This window comes from Apteryx mantelli, chromosome 1, assembly GCF_036417845.1.
Source record: "Apteryx mantelli isolate bAptMan1 chromosome 1, bAptMan1.hap1, whole genome shotgun sequence".
Classification (NCBI taxonomy): Eukaryota; Metazoa; Chordata; class Aves; order Apterygiformes; family Apterygidae; genus Apteryx; species Apteryx mantelli.
Genome location: NC_089978.1, coordinates 25,966,705 through 25,984,098, shown reverse-complemented (window position 1 = coordinate 25,984,098; position 17,394 = coordinate 25,966,705). Strand labels below are relative to the sequence as shown.

General features: G+C 37.9%; 1 protein-coding gene and 1 long non-coding RNA gene across 4 annotated transcripts in view; one reads left to right on the top strand and one right to left on the bottom strand.

The window, feature by feature from the left end:
- Positions 1–15,493, top strand: part of HSPH1 (heat shock protein family H (Hsp110) member 1) — a 29,415-nt gene extending 13,922 nt beyond the window's left edge. The window contains exons 9-19 of one of the 3 annotated variants that reach the window (XR_010883374.1): positions 331–437; positions 1,939–2,072; positions 4,705–4,910; positions 5,736–5,867; positions 6,612–6,749; positions 7,174–7,299; positions 7,838–7,945; positions 8,052–8,171; positions 9,363–9,524; positions 10,030–10,286; positions 15,458–15,493. Coding sequence is in view for 2 of the 3 variants with exons in the window: in XM_067290962.1 (XP_067147063.1) it covers positions 331–437; positions 1,939–2,072; positions 4,705–4,910; positions 5,736–5,867; positions 6,612–6,749; positions 7,174–7,299; positions 7,838–7,945; positions 8,052–8,171; positions 9,363–9,524; positions 10,030–10,230 (1,434 nt within the window). In the remaining variant the exon portion in view is untranslated. Of the gene's footprint in view, positions 1–330; positions 438–1,938; positions 2,073–4,704; positions 4,911–5,735; positions 5,868–6,611; positions 6,750–7,173; positions 7,300–7,837; positions 7,946–8,051; positions 8,172–9,362; positions 9,525–10,029; positions 10,900–15,457 lie in introns of those variants that run through there. The other 2 variants (XM_067290962.1, XM_067290970.1) reach the window with 2 other exon arrangements.
- Positions 15,458–17,186, bottom strand: LOC136991276 (uncharacterized). The gene is made up of 3 exons (XR_010883404.1): positions 17,056–17,186; positions 16,352–16,391; positions 15,458–15,527 (listed from the first exon to the last, which is right to left on the bottom strand). It is a non-coding gene; the product is annotated as an uncharacterized lncRNA (long non-coding RNA).
- Positions 17,187–17,394: the final 208 nt, after the last annotated feature.

Below are 17,394 nucleotides of genomic sequence, written 5' to 3'. Positions count from 1 at the left end.
GCTATTTCTTTAGACTGTTACCATTTTCACAAGGTATAGTAAGAATAAAAAATGACATTCTTAGATTAAATGTTTGAACTAAGAATAATAGGGTTGTCTTAAGATTGGGCCAAATGTCCCACTAATGCAAAGAATGTAAACACTTCTATAGGAGATTTTTGTTTTCTTACCAGATTTCATTAAAATCAAACAACTCACCTAACTCCCTTTTAGTAAAGCCAACACAGTTCTCGTTTTCCTCTGTTTATAGAAAGATGTTTTAATGTATTGGGGGGGCAGGGAGCAGAAAGAGCAGTTAACTAACTGTAATACATGTCTGTTTTCTTTTAGTGTGCAATTCTTTCCCCAGCTTTTAAAGTGAGAGAATTCTCTGTGACAGATGCAACACCATTCCCAATATCTCTGTTGTGGAACACAGAAGCTGAAGACACTGAAGGGTAAGTAGCTCAAAATACAGTGTTCAGAAGCTTCTGGCTTTCAGAATTCAAGGATAATGTTCTTGGTTGTATTTAAATTATGATCTTGGCATTTTGATGCAGAGACAGTGTAGGTCCTGCACCAGAGACTGATGGCAGAATTCTGTATAAAAGCATGTGTTAAAGTTTTAGCCATAGCTATCTTCATATATTTCAAAAATAAATAAATTACAACTTCAATAAGCTGTCAGCCGATGTCTTGTTTCCTTGTACTTCCCATATCTGCTTGTCTGGTGTTTTGAATACAAAATGAACTACATGAACTTCTAGATTCTGATCACATTTTCCTTTCTGGCTTTTGTACTCAAGGTGTTCCTAACACCGATCTGGATTACTGCTTTAGTAGGAACGTTATGCATTACATAAATGTCAGCTTCTGTGGATACTGCTCATCTGGCTGAAAGCAGAAGCAAGGATTTAACCCTTCTGTGGTTTCATTGACTTGTTGGACTGGAAGGGAGAAGATATTTCTTGCAATTGCAGTGTCTTAAGACAGTCCCATTAATTATGGCACTGTGCCATTAATTATGCCATGCCTATGGGAAATGCAGTTCTTGCTGTTCAGGATGTACAGAGATCTAAATTCTACTCTGAGAATTTAGGGAGAGTAGTAGAGGGACTTGTTCATTCTCTTCTCATGTTCTCTGTAGTTCAGCCTTTAGTCTTTTGTCTCTTCCTTCTGTGGGGAGGCAGAACCTAATATTTGATAGGTCACAGGCTTCTGAGAACAAACTATGGGTTTACATTCCAAGTGAAGCACTTATTTTCTCACATTTAGGTTACTAGATGAGCTCCTTCCATAGTTAGGAGATAAAAATTAGTTGGAAATTAGAAAGAATCAGACTGACATAATGGGGGACAGAGCCTAGAGAAAGAACAGAAAGATGTGGGGTGTGAGATTTCTGCCACCCCCCCCCTTTTTTCCCCTCTCTCCACTACCTCTCTCCTCTCCCTTGTCATATCAAGGAAGGAATAATAATCTGGTGTCAGGGTTCTCAACTGAGCAATAGAAGGCAAATGAGTAAGGAATTAGCAGGGTTATAATTAGCTTTTGAGTCTAACTGAGGAAGGGTGCAAATTATGATTTAAATTATGCTGTTCCAAGCTCTCAGAGTAACATCTTTGGAGGAAACAAATTTTGCAGGTCTGCTGATAGTCTGTCACTCAAGTTTCCACCTACATCTAAACGTACTTGCTTCTGAGACTCAAATCAAAATGAGTGGAGTAAGGTAATTTGGCATTATAGTACACAATGGTAAATCCCCTCCTTTCCCCTTCTCCCTCTCCCCCCCCCCCCCCCCCCCCATCTTATTGAACAGTAGCAAAGACTCTTTCTCGGAAATGTCCGGAAGGGTAAATTTGTCAAAGCAGGGTGTTGTTTCTCTTGACAATTTCTGACCCTAAATCAAAACATTTCAGCTAAAAACATTTTGCTAAGACTGATGTTTTCTCTTAATTATAGGGTCCATGAGGTATTCAGCAGAAATCATGCAGCACCTTTCTCCAAAGTTCTTACCTTCTATAGGAAAGGTCCATTTGAGTTAGAAGCTTTTTATTCTGATCCTAATGGAGTCCCATATCCTGAGACAAAAATTGGTAAGTAATTATTCTGGAAATGGTGCTGTCTCACATTGCTTGGTATCAGTGTTGGTCTTAAATCAACTCTGCAATAGTAACATGCTGCATTGTGTTACAGTACAGCTATATGATGGATATATATTTAATCTTTTATGTCTGGAGGACTCTATTTTCAACAGTCCCATTTCATACGTAACTGAGTTTGGCTTTTGCCTAGCTTCAAAAGATGCCTCAGTGTGATGAACAGATGAGGGGGAACTGGAACAGAATGGCCAGGACTAGAATGGGACTGTAATTGCAAGAGATGCTTCTTAACTTCTTTTAATCCTCTTCTCTGCCTTTCATTAAAGAAAGCTAGGAATATTTGAAAAATACCTTCTGTATATAGAAAACTTAAGTATGAATTATCCAGTAGCAGTGAAACGTAAAACACTTGAATTATTAGTTGTTGCAGTTTTCTGTACTTAATGGACTTTCCTTAATGTTAAGTTTTAATCAAGGCAGCATGAGACATTGGCAGCTACAAGACTATGGTAGTGATTTGAATTGTATTGGTAACATTTATGAACAGCTGTTTCTTTCTTTTTGACAAATTAAAATATTGAGGTGTTGACAGTTACAAAGAGTTTAGAATGCAGAGAGATTGTGATGGTAAAGACAGGCCAGTTAAATACTTGCTCTTGAGTTCTAAGCATGGATTCAGATGTTGTATGTTTGCACAGTAGGATTAAGATAGAAATTTGTTACTAATTGTCAAGTAATTGCTTGGTTTTGTTAGAAAACTCAACAGTTACTACACTTTATTTTTTCAGGGTTGTAGAAGGAATGACAAATCTCTCTTCTCAGGAAAACAGTTGCTCTTCTGTTTTTTTCCTTTTGTTTTTTGTTTATTTGTTTATACCCAAACTATCCATTGGTTAGGTGTTTCACAATACAGCTGTTCTGTTGGTTAACAGTACACTTACATTATAATATCATCAGAATGGTAGTATTAAAGATTAATTTTACAAATACTTTGGAGGTGGTTGGGAGATTACATAGGGCAAAACCATCTCCATCTGATTTATTGATACTTTGGCTAATATATTATGCACTGCAAAGTTAGCTATAACTATTGTTCTAACAGGAACCATCAATTGTTTTCCTTGTTTTGAAGTAAATTATGTGGTTGTTTCACTGATAGTCACAAAAGTCAAATACTCTATATCTTAGAAAACAGCATGGTATTTTGTAGTCACAGAAACAAGACTTCCATTTCTGTAACTATTACTGTAAAGACCAGTAGTGGGATTTGTATGTTCAACTTATATGGCTCTAACAAATGAAAAGATGTTTAACTGCTGGTCTGCAAATTGAGCATGGAATTTGAAAATCAGATTGGTTTCAGCTTACCCACCCACTAACTCTTTGCTCAGAACAGAGTTGTTAATAGCTCTGAGTGAGTCAGTACTTGGGATGAAACTGTCAAAAGAGAGGATAGGTCACAACCCCAGTATTACTGGAGTTACAAGAGGGGATTACAGTCTTTAACCTATAAAGTAGGCAGATAAAAACTCATACGCATGAGGACCAGATCCATGACAACAAAATAGTGTGTGTGAGTGTATGTATATTCATCCTGTGATGAAATTAACTGCTAAATAGCAATTCATTATATGAGTATCATAATTTCCAAGTTGCTGTTTTGGTGATAAACATATGACTGTGTAGTAGGCAGAAAAAACATTTGTCTGCTTTTAAGTTAATGTCAAGGAGATCTGACTTTTCATGCACTTTTAAACTAGTTGTCTGTCTGTTTCTTACTTTCACAACGCTTATTTCAAGTATTACAGGGGCCACAAAAATACACTTCTGCCTCAGAGTAAAATGTAAGGACAGATTTATGTGGATATTAGAAGCTGAAAATGAAAATATGATTTTTATACTTCCAGAAATACTGTTTCTATACTGGACAATAACGTGTATTAAAAAGATACTCTTCAAAACATCTGCATTAAACTAAATCTTTGTGTAGTTTTCTTTTATCCCATTATTGCATCACAGACAGCACAACTACGGGAGGGTGAGCTTCTATTTTTGGTATTTATTCTATATTACTGGTGTTAGGAAAACCTACCCTAGATAGAGAAAATAAACATTCTCCCTTTTGAGTTGTAAGCAAAAATATGCTAGTATTCAGCCAATTTTATGTCTTCAGTAGTATTAATTTCATTTTGAGGACTCTGAGATGCGCACAGATAGTAAGGCATTGTAAAGGCTTTCAGAACTTACTACTGATGTTGAAATAGATATGAAAAAGCATTCAATTTTATCTTAGATTTGTGGGCTGAATTTTACAAACCTAAAAACTAAGGTGAAGACGTGTTCTTAATATTAGGCACAGTTGGCATGAAGCCAGAAAGACAGGCTTAAAAACATGCAATGATATATCTAGATGATTTCTGTCCTCTTCTCCTGCTAATTTTGTTCCTGGTGGAGTGCCCCGGTGAGAAATTCATGAGCCATGAATTTCTTAGGCTCCATTGGCTTGGTCAAATACATTAAAAAAAAAAAAAAAAAAAAAGTGTTTTGTATGAAAGAGGGAGGTATTTTCCTAACTCTGTAATGTTACCTAGTTATTGCCATCATGTGAATATTCTTTTGTTTTTAGGTAGGTATGTTATACAGAATGTGGCAGCCCAGAAGGATGGAGAGAAGTCTAAAGTCAAAGTGAAAGTCCGTGTCAATACTCATGGCATTTTCAGTGTGTCCACTGCATCCATGGTAGAACCGGTTAAAACTGAGGAGAGTGAAGATGTCACTGTTGAGACTGAAGTAGAATCTCAGGACCAGAGGCCTCCTGAAAATTCAAATGATGTGAGTTGATCTTTCTTGTGCATGAATGTCCTTACTATCAAAGTGCATTCTGCTGTTAAATACTTAGGAAAAGAAATAACATTTTCTAAGGAGGCAAAGTGATGTTAATTTTGAGATGTGCAAAGCTGTCAGGAAAAATAATGTCTTTATAAGAATGGGAGAAATTTAGTGCTGCTATCCTGAAAAAGTGTGTATTTCAAAATCAGTTGTAGAGCCTGTTCAGAAAGTGTAGGTTACCTCCAGTATAGCCAAATGGCAACAGGAGGGTTACTTGAGGGTGGGTTACTTGCAGCTGCTGTAGTTATCTCTGTGCTCCAAAGAGGAGAACTCAGTTGGGTTATTAGTCATCTGTGCGCTCTGTGTTGAAGGGATTTGTTTATAATCCTGCATATTAGTCAAGTTTTGAAACTTCTTGTGAAAGGGAAAACTGGATTGTTCTACCGCATTGAAGGAAGGGGGACAGTGGGGAATAATGCAGTATTGTTATGGTGGACTTGATGTTTTAATAATTTTCTGAGGGGATGAAAAACCAAAAAGCTATGATTCAGTAAAATAAAAGCCACTTTCAGTAAGAGAAAGTGGTAACACACACACATGCAAGTTTTAGGCTGCCAGCCTGGCACTGGCAGCATTTTCACTAAGTCCTTCCTGACTTGCGCCTAGCTTGTATCTCTTTGTTAAAGCATGTGTGTGTCTGCGTGTGCACAGAATGCTTTGTAGGGCACATTGTATAGTATGTGTGTCAGAAGTGAAGTGCCCTATAACTCTTATTAAATACAAGTGCACATGCCTTCTACATCCTTTGTGCCTGGGCTTTCATTTCAGAAAAATATCCAGCAAGAGAACAGTGAGGCTGGAACACAGTCCCAGGTACAAACTGATGGTCAGCAAACGCCACAGTCTCCCCCTTCATCAGAACCTCTCTCTGAAGAAAACAAAATCCCAGATGTCAAGAAAGTGAGTGACCCTTTAACTCTGTTGAAAATGTTATACTCTATAATGGTGGCATTTAAAATGGTAACGTTTTCCAGAAAAGTAAGGAACTTGGTGCTCAGGACTGCCTTCATTTCTGTTCTTTTTTTATTATGAAAAATGATCTGTATAACTTCTAATGATTTTTTTCAAAGATTTTGAAAAAATTCCTGCAAGGAGTAAGTCTCTCTACCACACCCCTGTCTTTATGCAGTGTTGCACAGCTAATTGGTTTGGATTGCAGAAATTTCAGTTTGTTTAACAGCTGCTAGAGGCCAAGCTTATTAGACCTGCTGAGAGAAGCTGGAATTGGGGATTCTTAAACCTAAGAGGAAACAATTTATGTGAAAAACATGAGTCTGCATGACATTGCTAGTTGTTTGCTTTTATATGGATGGAAAATGTTTTTGTCTAAAATCTTGCCACTGTCAGCATCACTAGTGAAGTGCTAAGCTACAGATGGGCACTTCTGGAAAAACTGCAGAGACCATATATCTGGGAGATGCCCTTTCTGTCGCTCAGTACTGTCCGTGAAATAGATGGTAAACAGCCTAGAATATGAGATGTAATCCCTGAAAGGGAAAGTGTCTTACAAGCGTATATTGAAAATTATGAAAGAACACAGAAAATCTCTGTGTGTTCTACCCAGGAATGTTTCTACCCATCCAAGTGTTACATCATCAGAAAGAAGTTAGGAATATTATCTTATTTTTCTTCTCTCCAACTCAGACAAATGAGAAGAAAGGTGATCAGCCTCCAGAAGCTAAAAAACCCAAGATAAAAGTGAAAAATGTGGAACTGCCTATTGAAGCTAACTTGGTTTGGCAGTTAGGAAAAGATCTCCTCAATATGTATATTGAAACAGAGGTGAGTTAGTGTGGTTAGGCTGCTTTCTTAATTAGTTATTTAACATTTCTCTGCTTTTTATGGCAACCTCTGATCTTTTAATGTAACCCCAGAATATGGACTCTGACACCTAATTTACTGTGAGCTAATGCACTGTCTAACGTTAACACATAGCTGACAAATGTTAATAAAAAAAATGAAGTGTCATTTATAGTGATAATATCAGAACTGTATTCCCTGATAAGATCACAGGTTGGTTCAAGCTATTTCAATCTAGAGAAGGACATCCCATTTCTTCAGGTGAGTCCACTGTGTAGCTATCAGAATGCTAGCAGTTATGTGAACCAAGGCCTCTGGGGGATTATTAAGTTTCACAGAAGCTGTGCTTTTTATGATGCCATTTGAATATAGATATTTAATTAAAACATCTTCTGTTATTATGCAGGGTAAGATGATTATGCAAGACAAACTGGAAAAAGAAAGAAATGATGCAAAGAATGCAGTGGAGGAATATGTGTATGAGTTTAGAGACAAGTTGTCTGGACCATACGAAAAGTTTGTTTGTGAAAAGGTAGGTTATAGTTTCAAGAGCTTCTCTGAAAACATTATTATCAAATATATATTCTGTATTTCTTGGTCAAGCTTTATCATACCCATCCTGCGAGTAGCTGAAAATTGTTACTTATTTGAATGATGGCTGTGACTGATCAAGAATTAGGTTCTGGTTTTGCAAATAGTATATATCCCTGAAAACAAATTTTGTCATCAGGGAGTAAAGTTATGTTTCCAAATAAAGTTGGTGACTGGAAATGGAAGCTGTGTTATGGTATCTATAACCAAAGACATAAATTAAAGGCACACTCCAAGCACTGGCTGAATCCAAGGCAACCAATTGCAAATGCTACCTATGTTGCAGACTTGTGTATTTCCCAGTTAAGAAGATGATGATTTAATTGCCTTAATTAAGCAAAAGCTGCAGTAAAAATGGAGTTTCCCTTCAGGAGGCTAAGAATTAATGCTTATATTTAACTGTCCTGTCTGTATAAGACAAGCACAGTCAATTAGTTCATATTTTGATGCTCAACATGTTGAATTATATTGACACATAGGATCTGCAGGGATTCTCTGCACTCCTAACAGAGACAGAAGGCTGGCTGTATGAAGACGGTGAGGATGAAGCTAAGCAGGTGTATGTAGACAAATTGGAGGATTTAAAGGTAGGTCTGTTTGTACACTCAAAAAACAAAATTTCCAAAATACCACAAGAAACAGTGTTAATGAATGTTAGTGAACTGTGTCATGCATAGGAAATGCTTTTTCTAGAAATTAGGTACTCCAATTGAAATGCGTTATCAAGAAGCAGAAGAACGACCGAGGCTTTTAGAAGAACTGGGACGCAGGCTCCAATATTATGCTACAGTAGCTGGGGAATTCAGGAATAAAGTAAGTGCCCTGAAAGTATCTATCTTTTACCACACAGTATTTCATTGAGGCCCACCAGCTGGGAGAGATTTCAAATTCACTCTCAGATGACCTGCAGTCTGCTATTGTATAGGTTATGAAATTAACACCACAGATGTCTCCCAGTACTCAGCTTCAGTTGCTTGATATTTCTCTGGATATTTTCAGGCCCAAAAGGACATTCTCATAAAAAGTGAAGGCTAAACTGTAGTCTGATTATTGATCTTTTAAAAGCTAATCTGACTTCTTTAAAGGTGTGCATTAAAGGTGTACATTCCAGTTCTTTCAGGAGCAAGAATGGATATTGTGCCATGCTGAGAAGCATGAGTATAAAAGACAGTTCAGGATAAACGAAAACATACAGCATTTTATGTATACGATGTATGTTTTTTTGGCCACTGTCATTTGAAAATAACTTTCTTCATAAGCATGCCTGCCTCTGAAAATTTAGTCCATGGCTTTCAGCTTACCAGTTTAAATAGCACAGCTCACAACACTCAAACTAGTTAAATTGGACATAGAGACTTGCAACAGAAACAATTCTGTCTTCACAGCTGTAGATTTTTAAACCATTTTTATTAAGTGAATCATGCAGTAATATTACACAGTCCTGAAATAACTAACGTCATTGAATACAATAGGTTTAAGATTCAAATCCATCTCCTGAATTCCCAGCCAAAATCATAGGTTGTGTTGCTGGGTAGGTCCTTCCCTGCTCTGTTAGTTACTTGCATAACTGTTAGTATGGCACAGTGGGGAATGCTCCCAAAGCTGAGCCACTCTCCGAGTGTCCGCTTTCTGTGTACAGCAGAATGGCACCATCTTAACTGCCCTGGGCCCACATAAGACTTCCCAGAAGAGAGGGCAGGGTTTCCTTTAGCAATCCTGTTACGAATGTCATGTTATCTTATTGCATGACCTGTTTGTGAAGCCTGCATTCCCTTCTATGAACTAGCTCTCTTGCTTGATTATCAGGCAAAGGAAGCTTTATTTTGACATCTGTATTTCTTGGTGTCTCTTGCTGTAACAGATCTGGCTTGTTGCTGACTTTTGTTTATTTTCAAAATCAGTGAAGATGATAAATGGTATATAATTGAAATAGTCTTGTCAGCATAACTTGATGCCAGTGAACTTGACATTATTAACTAATATAAAACATCTTCATTTGTGCAGGATGAGAAATACATACATATTGATGAAATGGAAATGATGAAAGTAGAGAAGTGTGTTGGTGAAGTGGTGGAGTGGATGAATAATGCTGTAAGTGCACAGGCTAAGAGGAGCTTAGATCAGGATCCAGCTGTGCATTCAAGTGAAATTAAGGCAAAGCTACAGGTAAGTACTGAAAGAAACCAATTTTAGAGGCTGGTGCTAAAGCTAGACTTACCTTTTTTGTTTTTTGTTGTTTTGTTTTTCTTCACATTTAATCTTACTGCTCCAGTGTTCTTAAAGTGTAGTTAGAAAATACGGGTAGCATGCACTTCAGTAGAAAGCAGAGGAGCTTATAATAATACTGTATACAATTCCGTGGAGCTATAGACGTTTTACATGTCTTTCAGTCACCTTGAAAAGTCAGGTTGTTTTTCAGTACTTTTGGCAGGTACAGAATAGTCTTGAAAGACACGTAAAATACAAAATGTTAAATGAAGTACTTTGTCCACAGAACTTTTACAAAGTAAATCAGTTATTTCAGGGTGCAATCTGTACTTGTCAGTTTGGACTTGGCAAGCAAGTAAAGAGACAAGTTTCAGACAGTAACAAGCACAGGGCTCAGCACACTGGTGAAGCCGATGGCTCCTTAATATATATTCTGACCATAGCTCTTTCCTCTTTCTTGCAGGAGTTGAACAATATCTGTGAGCCTATTGTAACACAACCAAAACCAAAAGTTGACTCTCCTAAGGAAGAAAATCCATTAAATGAACGGAGTGATTATAAAAATGAAGACATGGGAGAAGATGACAAAAATTCTGAAATTCCTCAACAAAATGGCGAATGTCATCCAAGTGATCAAAACACCATGAGCATGGACTTGGACTAAACCACTGCACTTGCAGCAAGTTACTTCATCCCATGACAGAAGATATTTTTGCTGTCGTATGTGATGGGGGCAGGGTGGGGGGATGCATTGTTTTGGGAACTATTTATATTTTTTTCTTAAAATTTGTCTGGAATATGCTGTATTATGGGAGGAAGAATAGTAATAGTGGTGGTCATGACTATCCTAAAAGGAAAATTGCCTTGGTAACTTTCAGATTCCTGTGGAATTGTGAGTTCATACTAAGCTTCTGTGCAGTATTTAACCATATGCATCACTAAAGATGAAAAGAAGCCCTTGCTCTGAAATATACTGCTCCTTCAAGAGGTTGTAACAGAAACCTTCGTAGGCATTTGTAGATGCCAAGGTAGTTTTCTTTCATCTGGACATCTAATTGGGTATGTCAATAAAAAGTCAGTGTCTATCCCATTCATAAGGACTTTCCAGAAAAAATCCTTCTGTTCTGAGGTTTTTGACTATTGCAGTCCAAAGCAGTTATCAGATAATAAGATGGTGAAATGTGTTAGTAGCATGCAGAAACGCTTACGTTTCGTCTCTTGCTAAACAATACATTTTTCATGTGGGGTACATAAAATGAAGGAAATGCTAATCCTGTTAGTGTTATTGTGAAGCCTTTTAATGAGCTTTAAAATAAAGTTCATTTTACTGGTATCTCCTGACTTGTTGGCTTTAGCTGTTTTCAGTACTTCTGGTATAAGTCAGTACCATTTTCAGTGTTTATGGCAGATAACCAAGGCCACTACTTTGCATTCTCGTGCACAAGTCCTAAAAAGCTGTAGCTCTCATACTTAGCACAGAATAGTTTGTGTAGTAAGCTGAAAGTAACAACTGCTTAACCAAATAGACAAACCTTTCTTTTCTTTGCCCTAAGGAATGAGCACACCTGAAGGAACCCAGAAACTTCACAAATGTAAGGCATATGATAAAATTTGTAAGATTTAGATTCCTGTAGCTTAGAGACCAAAATCTGCAGTTCAGAAGATGATGTTAAAAGCTGATTAAAGACTTAGCACAATTTCAGGTGCCTTTTGTTATAGACTGAGCTAAAAAGGCAAAATGAGGTTTCAGCTCGTTTTAAGCAAGTGACTCGGGTTAGACCTTGATAAGTAGTTTAAGAACTAAAAATTCTTCAGGTGAATCTCTGAAGTCTATCAAAGAAGCTTATTTTTAGGTACATGTAGCAGAGGAAGGTGCTGAAAGAGATAATTCATATCCTCTGATTTAGACATCAAACTGCACTAGCGAATCAGGCACTTGAAGTGGGTATGGAAGGGATTTTTCTTTTTGGAAGCATATTCCAAAGTGTGTTTGGAATCTCCACTGATGTGTTGGAGCACAGACTATGTAAGCATTAGGGCTGACTAGTCTTACTCTTGCCTAGCCTTTCTCTCTTCTCATTACTGCTTTTAGCAACATACCTATCTCTTCTAACAGCCGGGGCAGGAGCAATGCTACAGTGCATGCAGCTTTCCATAGCAGTGTCCAGGTGTTAGCATTGGCTGTAAGCAACTTGGACTATCAAAATGCAGATCCATGTGATAGGCTCCTCATGCCTGCTCTTTCCCTGTGCTGATCCATTAGGCAATTGTGTACAGTAGGCAACACCAAATATACTTAGATTCTTCCCCATCCTTTTTCTAGAGCTAAAGAAGTTAGACTGGATTTCAAAACTCTGGAGTGTGGAGGAGGTAGTACTTTACTTCTGTCAGTCCTAATATAGTGGTAGCATCTAGACTTAAGCATTAAGATCTAAATTTTTTTTAAACTACTTCTTGCTTAGGTTATTAATTGCTGAAATGGACAGTATGGCTCTAGCACCGTGAGGATGTTAGAACTTATACTGCAAATCAGAAGAATCCTATAGCAGGAAGCTTAGTCTGATCATAGAAAGACTTTGTAGAGGCATCTTATTTAAAGTAGAATTCTGTTGGAACAGCTACTCCAGGAGCTACCAGAAAAAGCTTTGCTGGCACTGGAGTGATGGATGTTCAGTTACCTCTAGAGAAGGTATTGCTCTAATTTTCCTCTAATGAGCTTTCATAAAAGAAATCTGTACCAAGTACAGACAAATCAGGTTTTTCACAAATTTCTGGAACATTGACTATTTCATAGCAGTTAATGGTGTGGTAAGTGCTCAATCCCTTATGATTAAGTGGCTTATTTAAATTCTTAAAGTACTTGTGCTTCAATCTGAAAAAAAAAAAAATGAAAGCAGAAATTAGTAATGCAAGCTTCTTCTCCCCTCCCTCTGAATTAATGAATTTCTCACTTTCTAATTTACCTTTCACCAGAGATCTGTGAAAGCCACTTGTTCATTCCCATTTTGATCTCAGCATCAGTAATAGAGATGTGAGGATGTTTGGAATGGTAGCTTTCTTTGTGCTGCGACATACCAAAAGAACACTCAGCAGTGCAAGAAATAAACTGATTGCTAATGAGTTTAATCTTATTAACATGGTGATTCTTTGGTCTTACTGCACTACTGATTAAATAGTGCACAAAGGTGTCTCTCCTCCCTCCCTCCCCCCCCCCCCAAAGGAAGAAAACTTGATTGCTCTAAAACAAAGTTTTGAAATTCTTCTGATGGAGTATTTTGGATAGCGTGTGTTAAGTCATTACATTTACTTAACAACACTCATCTCTAAATTCCCAGTTTTATATAAGCCTTTACAACTGTTTTGCTATTATAGCATTACTAATAAGGAGAATATCCAGCAGTATTCAATGTATTCTTACTGTTTAGGTATGCTTTTTCAAGCTATGTTCTGAGATTTTTTGGACTTCTTTGAAAGATCCTAGAAAAGTGTCTAATAAAGACCAACTTCTTTTTAATCCAAAAATCTGTGTGTGAAGTATACAGGGAGATCAAATCCCCACTAAAAATGTTTAAGGATGAGTCGCAAACCATCAAAAAGCTTTTACTCAGACTGCCTTTATGGGTCATTATTAACCTTAGTTAAGTGTATAAATATGCCTTAACTGCCATTATCTTGCTGACATAATGGACTTATGTATTAACTGTTGCTTTAAAATGAAGTTTGTAAGCCCCCAGCACACATCAAATAGCTTGAAATTCAATCATTATGTAATTCTGAATTTCAGATGTTTCAAACTGAGGTAGAATACATAAGACTTACTAGAATTCTAGTATTTTAGTTTTTCATTATGTTTTTTCAAAAGATTGATGGAAGTAATAATTGTGGAATGATGCTCAGTGTTAGGGGGAATCACCCCTCCCCTGCAGATCTTTGTTTTCAACCACTATGGTAGAGTTTAGATCCACAAACGGATAAGGGCAAAGCAAACAATGTAAGATTAAAATATATATATATATACAGCATAACTTCTCCCATAAAGGCTTGATCTAGCACATCTTTCTTTACATTTTTATGGACTAGCAATGTACAGACTGACTATTATTAAGGTTCAATTGGTGCATAATAACACTTGGTCATGTGTCTGGTTCCTCACTGAAATGTTTCTTTCATTATTTACTACTTTCCCTGTTTTTGCAATAGTGTTTTTTCCTTCCTGGACACCTGATAAAAATGATGAAGCCAAAATAAAATAATCTTTCTGAAATACCAAATATGCCAGCTGCACATGTATTGAAGTTTTAGTTTACCAGATGGTAGTCTATTTAATACACCACAGGTTGAATTTAATTCTTTCTGTTTCTTAAGCTGTTGTACAGAATCCAAAGATGTGCCCTAAGTGCATCACCTTGCCTGCATCACTTGTTTTACTAGAGGACAGCAGTGGAGACAATGGAGGTCTTCTCCATTGCATAGAGAAAAACTGCTGTGTATGCACAAACCTTAGGCACCGGCTTCCCCTGGGCTTTGGGACTCTGGTCTGAGTTGATGACTTGCAAGGCGGAAGATTGTCCTTCCAGCACTGGATGAAAGGGCAGGCTTTGTGGGTCTGTCAGGATTTCATAGGGAACCCTGGGGTGTTTCCAGGAGGCAGGAGTGAAAACCTCCCATGGCTCTGTCTGGCCAAAGGTCCCTGGAGGGGGGAGAGGGGAAAAAAAAAAAAAAAAAGATATCCATGTTAAGAGGCAGATGTGCTGATTCACAGCCTGCTTTTCAGTGGACTCATCAAAAGTCAGTGTGGTACCAGCTAAAGGTCATAGGAAATCTTTGAATAAACTTTCTTCTGGGGAGAGGAGGGGCAGAAAGCAGGATGACAACATACGAGCTGCAACAAAAAGCACATATGGAAAACAGTGTCACTGTTTTAGGCAAGATACCAAGGGAGGAGGGACTTGAAGCATTGCTGTGATTGATCTTTGGCTCCAGGCTATCTATTCATGTGAACTAGGGCTGCTTTCCCCTAACTATGAAATGAAGGGTACTGGACTGCTAGGTACATTACTAAATTTGATGTGGGGGTGGGGATTTAAACTTCTCTGTTACAGCTGAGCAGCCTGATTACCAGGGTATCTGCTGCTCTGATACAGATATTTGTCATGCATATATTTGCATTTTTTGTATCTGCCTGTGATTAAGCTACAGTATAGCTCTTTGAAAAACATTCCATAAATAAATAAATACATTTTATGTAATCTTCAAAGTCAGATGTTATTTATTCCATGGACCCTGATCAGTCCCAAAAAACAGTACTGAATTCAGGGGATGTTAGCTCAGATAATTTTGAGTGACTTTCAAAAGTGTTGAAGGAGCCAAAAATACAAATAGAAAAATAGGACCTGAACATATAATTTCCACAGATTAAAAAAAAAAAAGCATCAAAAACCCTTAGCATCTGCATCTTCAGATTTTAAAATGTCTTAAAATTCTGGCCTTTAGTTCTTCTGGCTAGAGGAGTTCACTTCTAAACGTGGCTTGATAATACTCTTCCTCCTCAGAAAGTAAGAGGCACACTGGGAATGGGAAAGAAGAAAACCCCATATGCATTCCTTGTGGATATTAACAAAAACCACTCAGTTATTCAAGTGTAGCCCCTAGTGATGTAAAACATAAGATGCAAGAGTGAAAAGTACAGGTCCAAACCCTAAATCCCTTGCTGCAGTCCAAGAATCTGTTGCTTAGACACCCACTAATTTACGACTCCAGTGGCAGGCTAATTATAAAAGTCCACATCACCTTCCTGCAGGTATTTCTTTTATGTGCATCTGCTGTTTGGCAACTAGTGCCTTCTGAGTGCTTAGCTGTTAATATCACTTACCAATGTATTCTCCATCCAGACTCCACAGGCGGACTGTGCAATCTGTAGATGAGGACAACAGGACTCTGTCTTCATCTATCACTTCTAATCTATCAAAACAGAGTGGAATAGAAAGGTATGTGCAAAGACTCCTACTAGGAAACCTGTGACAGCATCATTAACTTGCACTTTCTGTTGTTGAGCTTTCTTGCCTCAAATTTCATCTACGGTGGGTAGCTTTACAGGTTGACTTCAACATATGGATGCTCATCCATCTTGGCATGCCTCTACAGAGCCCGTGAGGGAGAGGGATCCTCCAAAGAGAGATTCAGAAAGGGAATCTACCTCTCGGGATTGGTTGCCCACTGGGGTTTCTGCTCCCTCAGACTGTTGAGGGGGCTGGTGAGTCCAGCCCTCTTGGACTGAGGAGCTCTGCTGGAGCGTGTGATACCCGTGCTGAGGGCATGCGACAGCTGATGGAGCTCTACCAGAGCATGTGATACCCATGCCTGTGGCACATGTGACAGTGCTGATGTTGTAGGTCTGCCAGAACATGATATACCTGTGCCTAAGGTATATGTGGCAGTGCTGATGTAGCTCTGCTGGAGCGTGTGATACCCATGCCCAGGGCACATGCAGCAGTGCTGATGTTGTAACCCAGCTGCTTGTTTTGAGGAACTGAAGCTCCAGGTAGTATCAGACATATCTGAATGACACTGATGTAAAAATGGCACTTCACATGTTTTGAGAAAGTAATTACCACAGGCAACCTCCGAACATTAGCAGAGGAGAGAGCTGAGGTTTCTAGTGTTGCCAGTGTAGATGATAATTAAGTATCCTAAACACATCTGCACTAAGAAACAGCTGTTTATAGATCTGTGTGCTTTGTAGATGTTTACACAGCCCAAACCGTGCTACGTAAGACCATACTTACGATACAACCATTTTTATGTGTGCTCGCCAATGATGCATATCTACAGCAAAATAAAGAATAAATCTGTAATATTCCAGATTCACAATAATACACAAATATGTCAATAGCAAAGAATATTTCACTGTGTGTCACTTCAGACAGGCAACAACATTTTGTGCAAGGCCAAACACAAAGCCTACGAAATAAAAGCTAAATATTTCTGCCTCAGTAACATTGTCTTAATGCAACAATTTTTAAAATAGTTTTCACCCAGAGCATGTTAAACTGATGCATGTCTGTTTAGCTTCCACTAAACTGCATGGATTTGAGTGTCACAGGATGATATGCCAACATCCTTACTGAGATTTTGCTCAATCCTTACCTCCTACTGAATTCAAAGTAGGTTTGTTAGTATTTAGCCAATGGACCATTAAATTGTCTTACTTAAAATGCTACACAAGGGCAAATTTAGCTGTGCTGAAAACAAGTCATCACGTAACCAAGGTTAGATTTTTGAGAGTGTACAAGACAGGAAAGCAGATTAAAAATGTGGCAGGGAGCAGTACTTTGATTTTCTTGGATTTTTTTTTTGATATAGCCTCAAATCATAAGTACTTTGTTCATTTTAATCCTTATTTTCTCTTATTGTGTTTGCTCAGATGCACACACATACATATGACCATTCAAACAGTTTATCTATGTAAAAAACAATTCATACCACATACATTGTGGTGGCTCCTGCTCTGGATTCCCAAGGGCATAATCCTTGATGCTGTAGACATACACATAACCATCACTATCAGCCGCATAAAGAAACAAATCATCACGAGTGACAGCTATGCTGCTGATTGGAGATTTCACTCTAGACTGAAACAGACATTCAAGTATGATTAATCAATAATTTACAGTCTGTGATAATACAGTACAGACTATTTCAATGGACTTAAATTGCAACATACAGATGATATAACAAATCCAAAGAGGAGACACACTTCTGTAACAGCTAATCAAGGAGATTGTACTTTTCCTCCCCCTTCTTCATATACAATTTACCTGGTACTGTA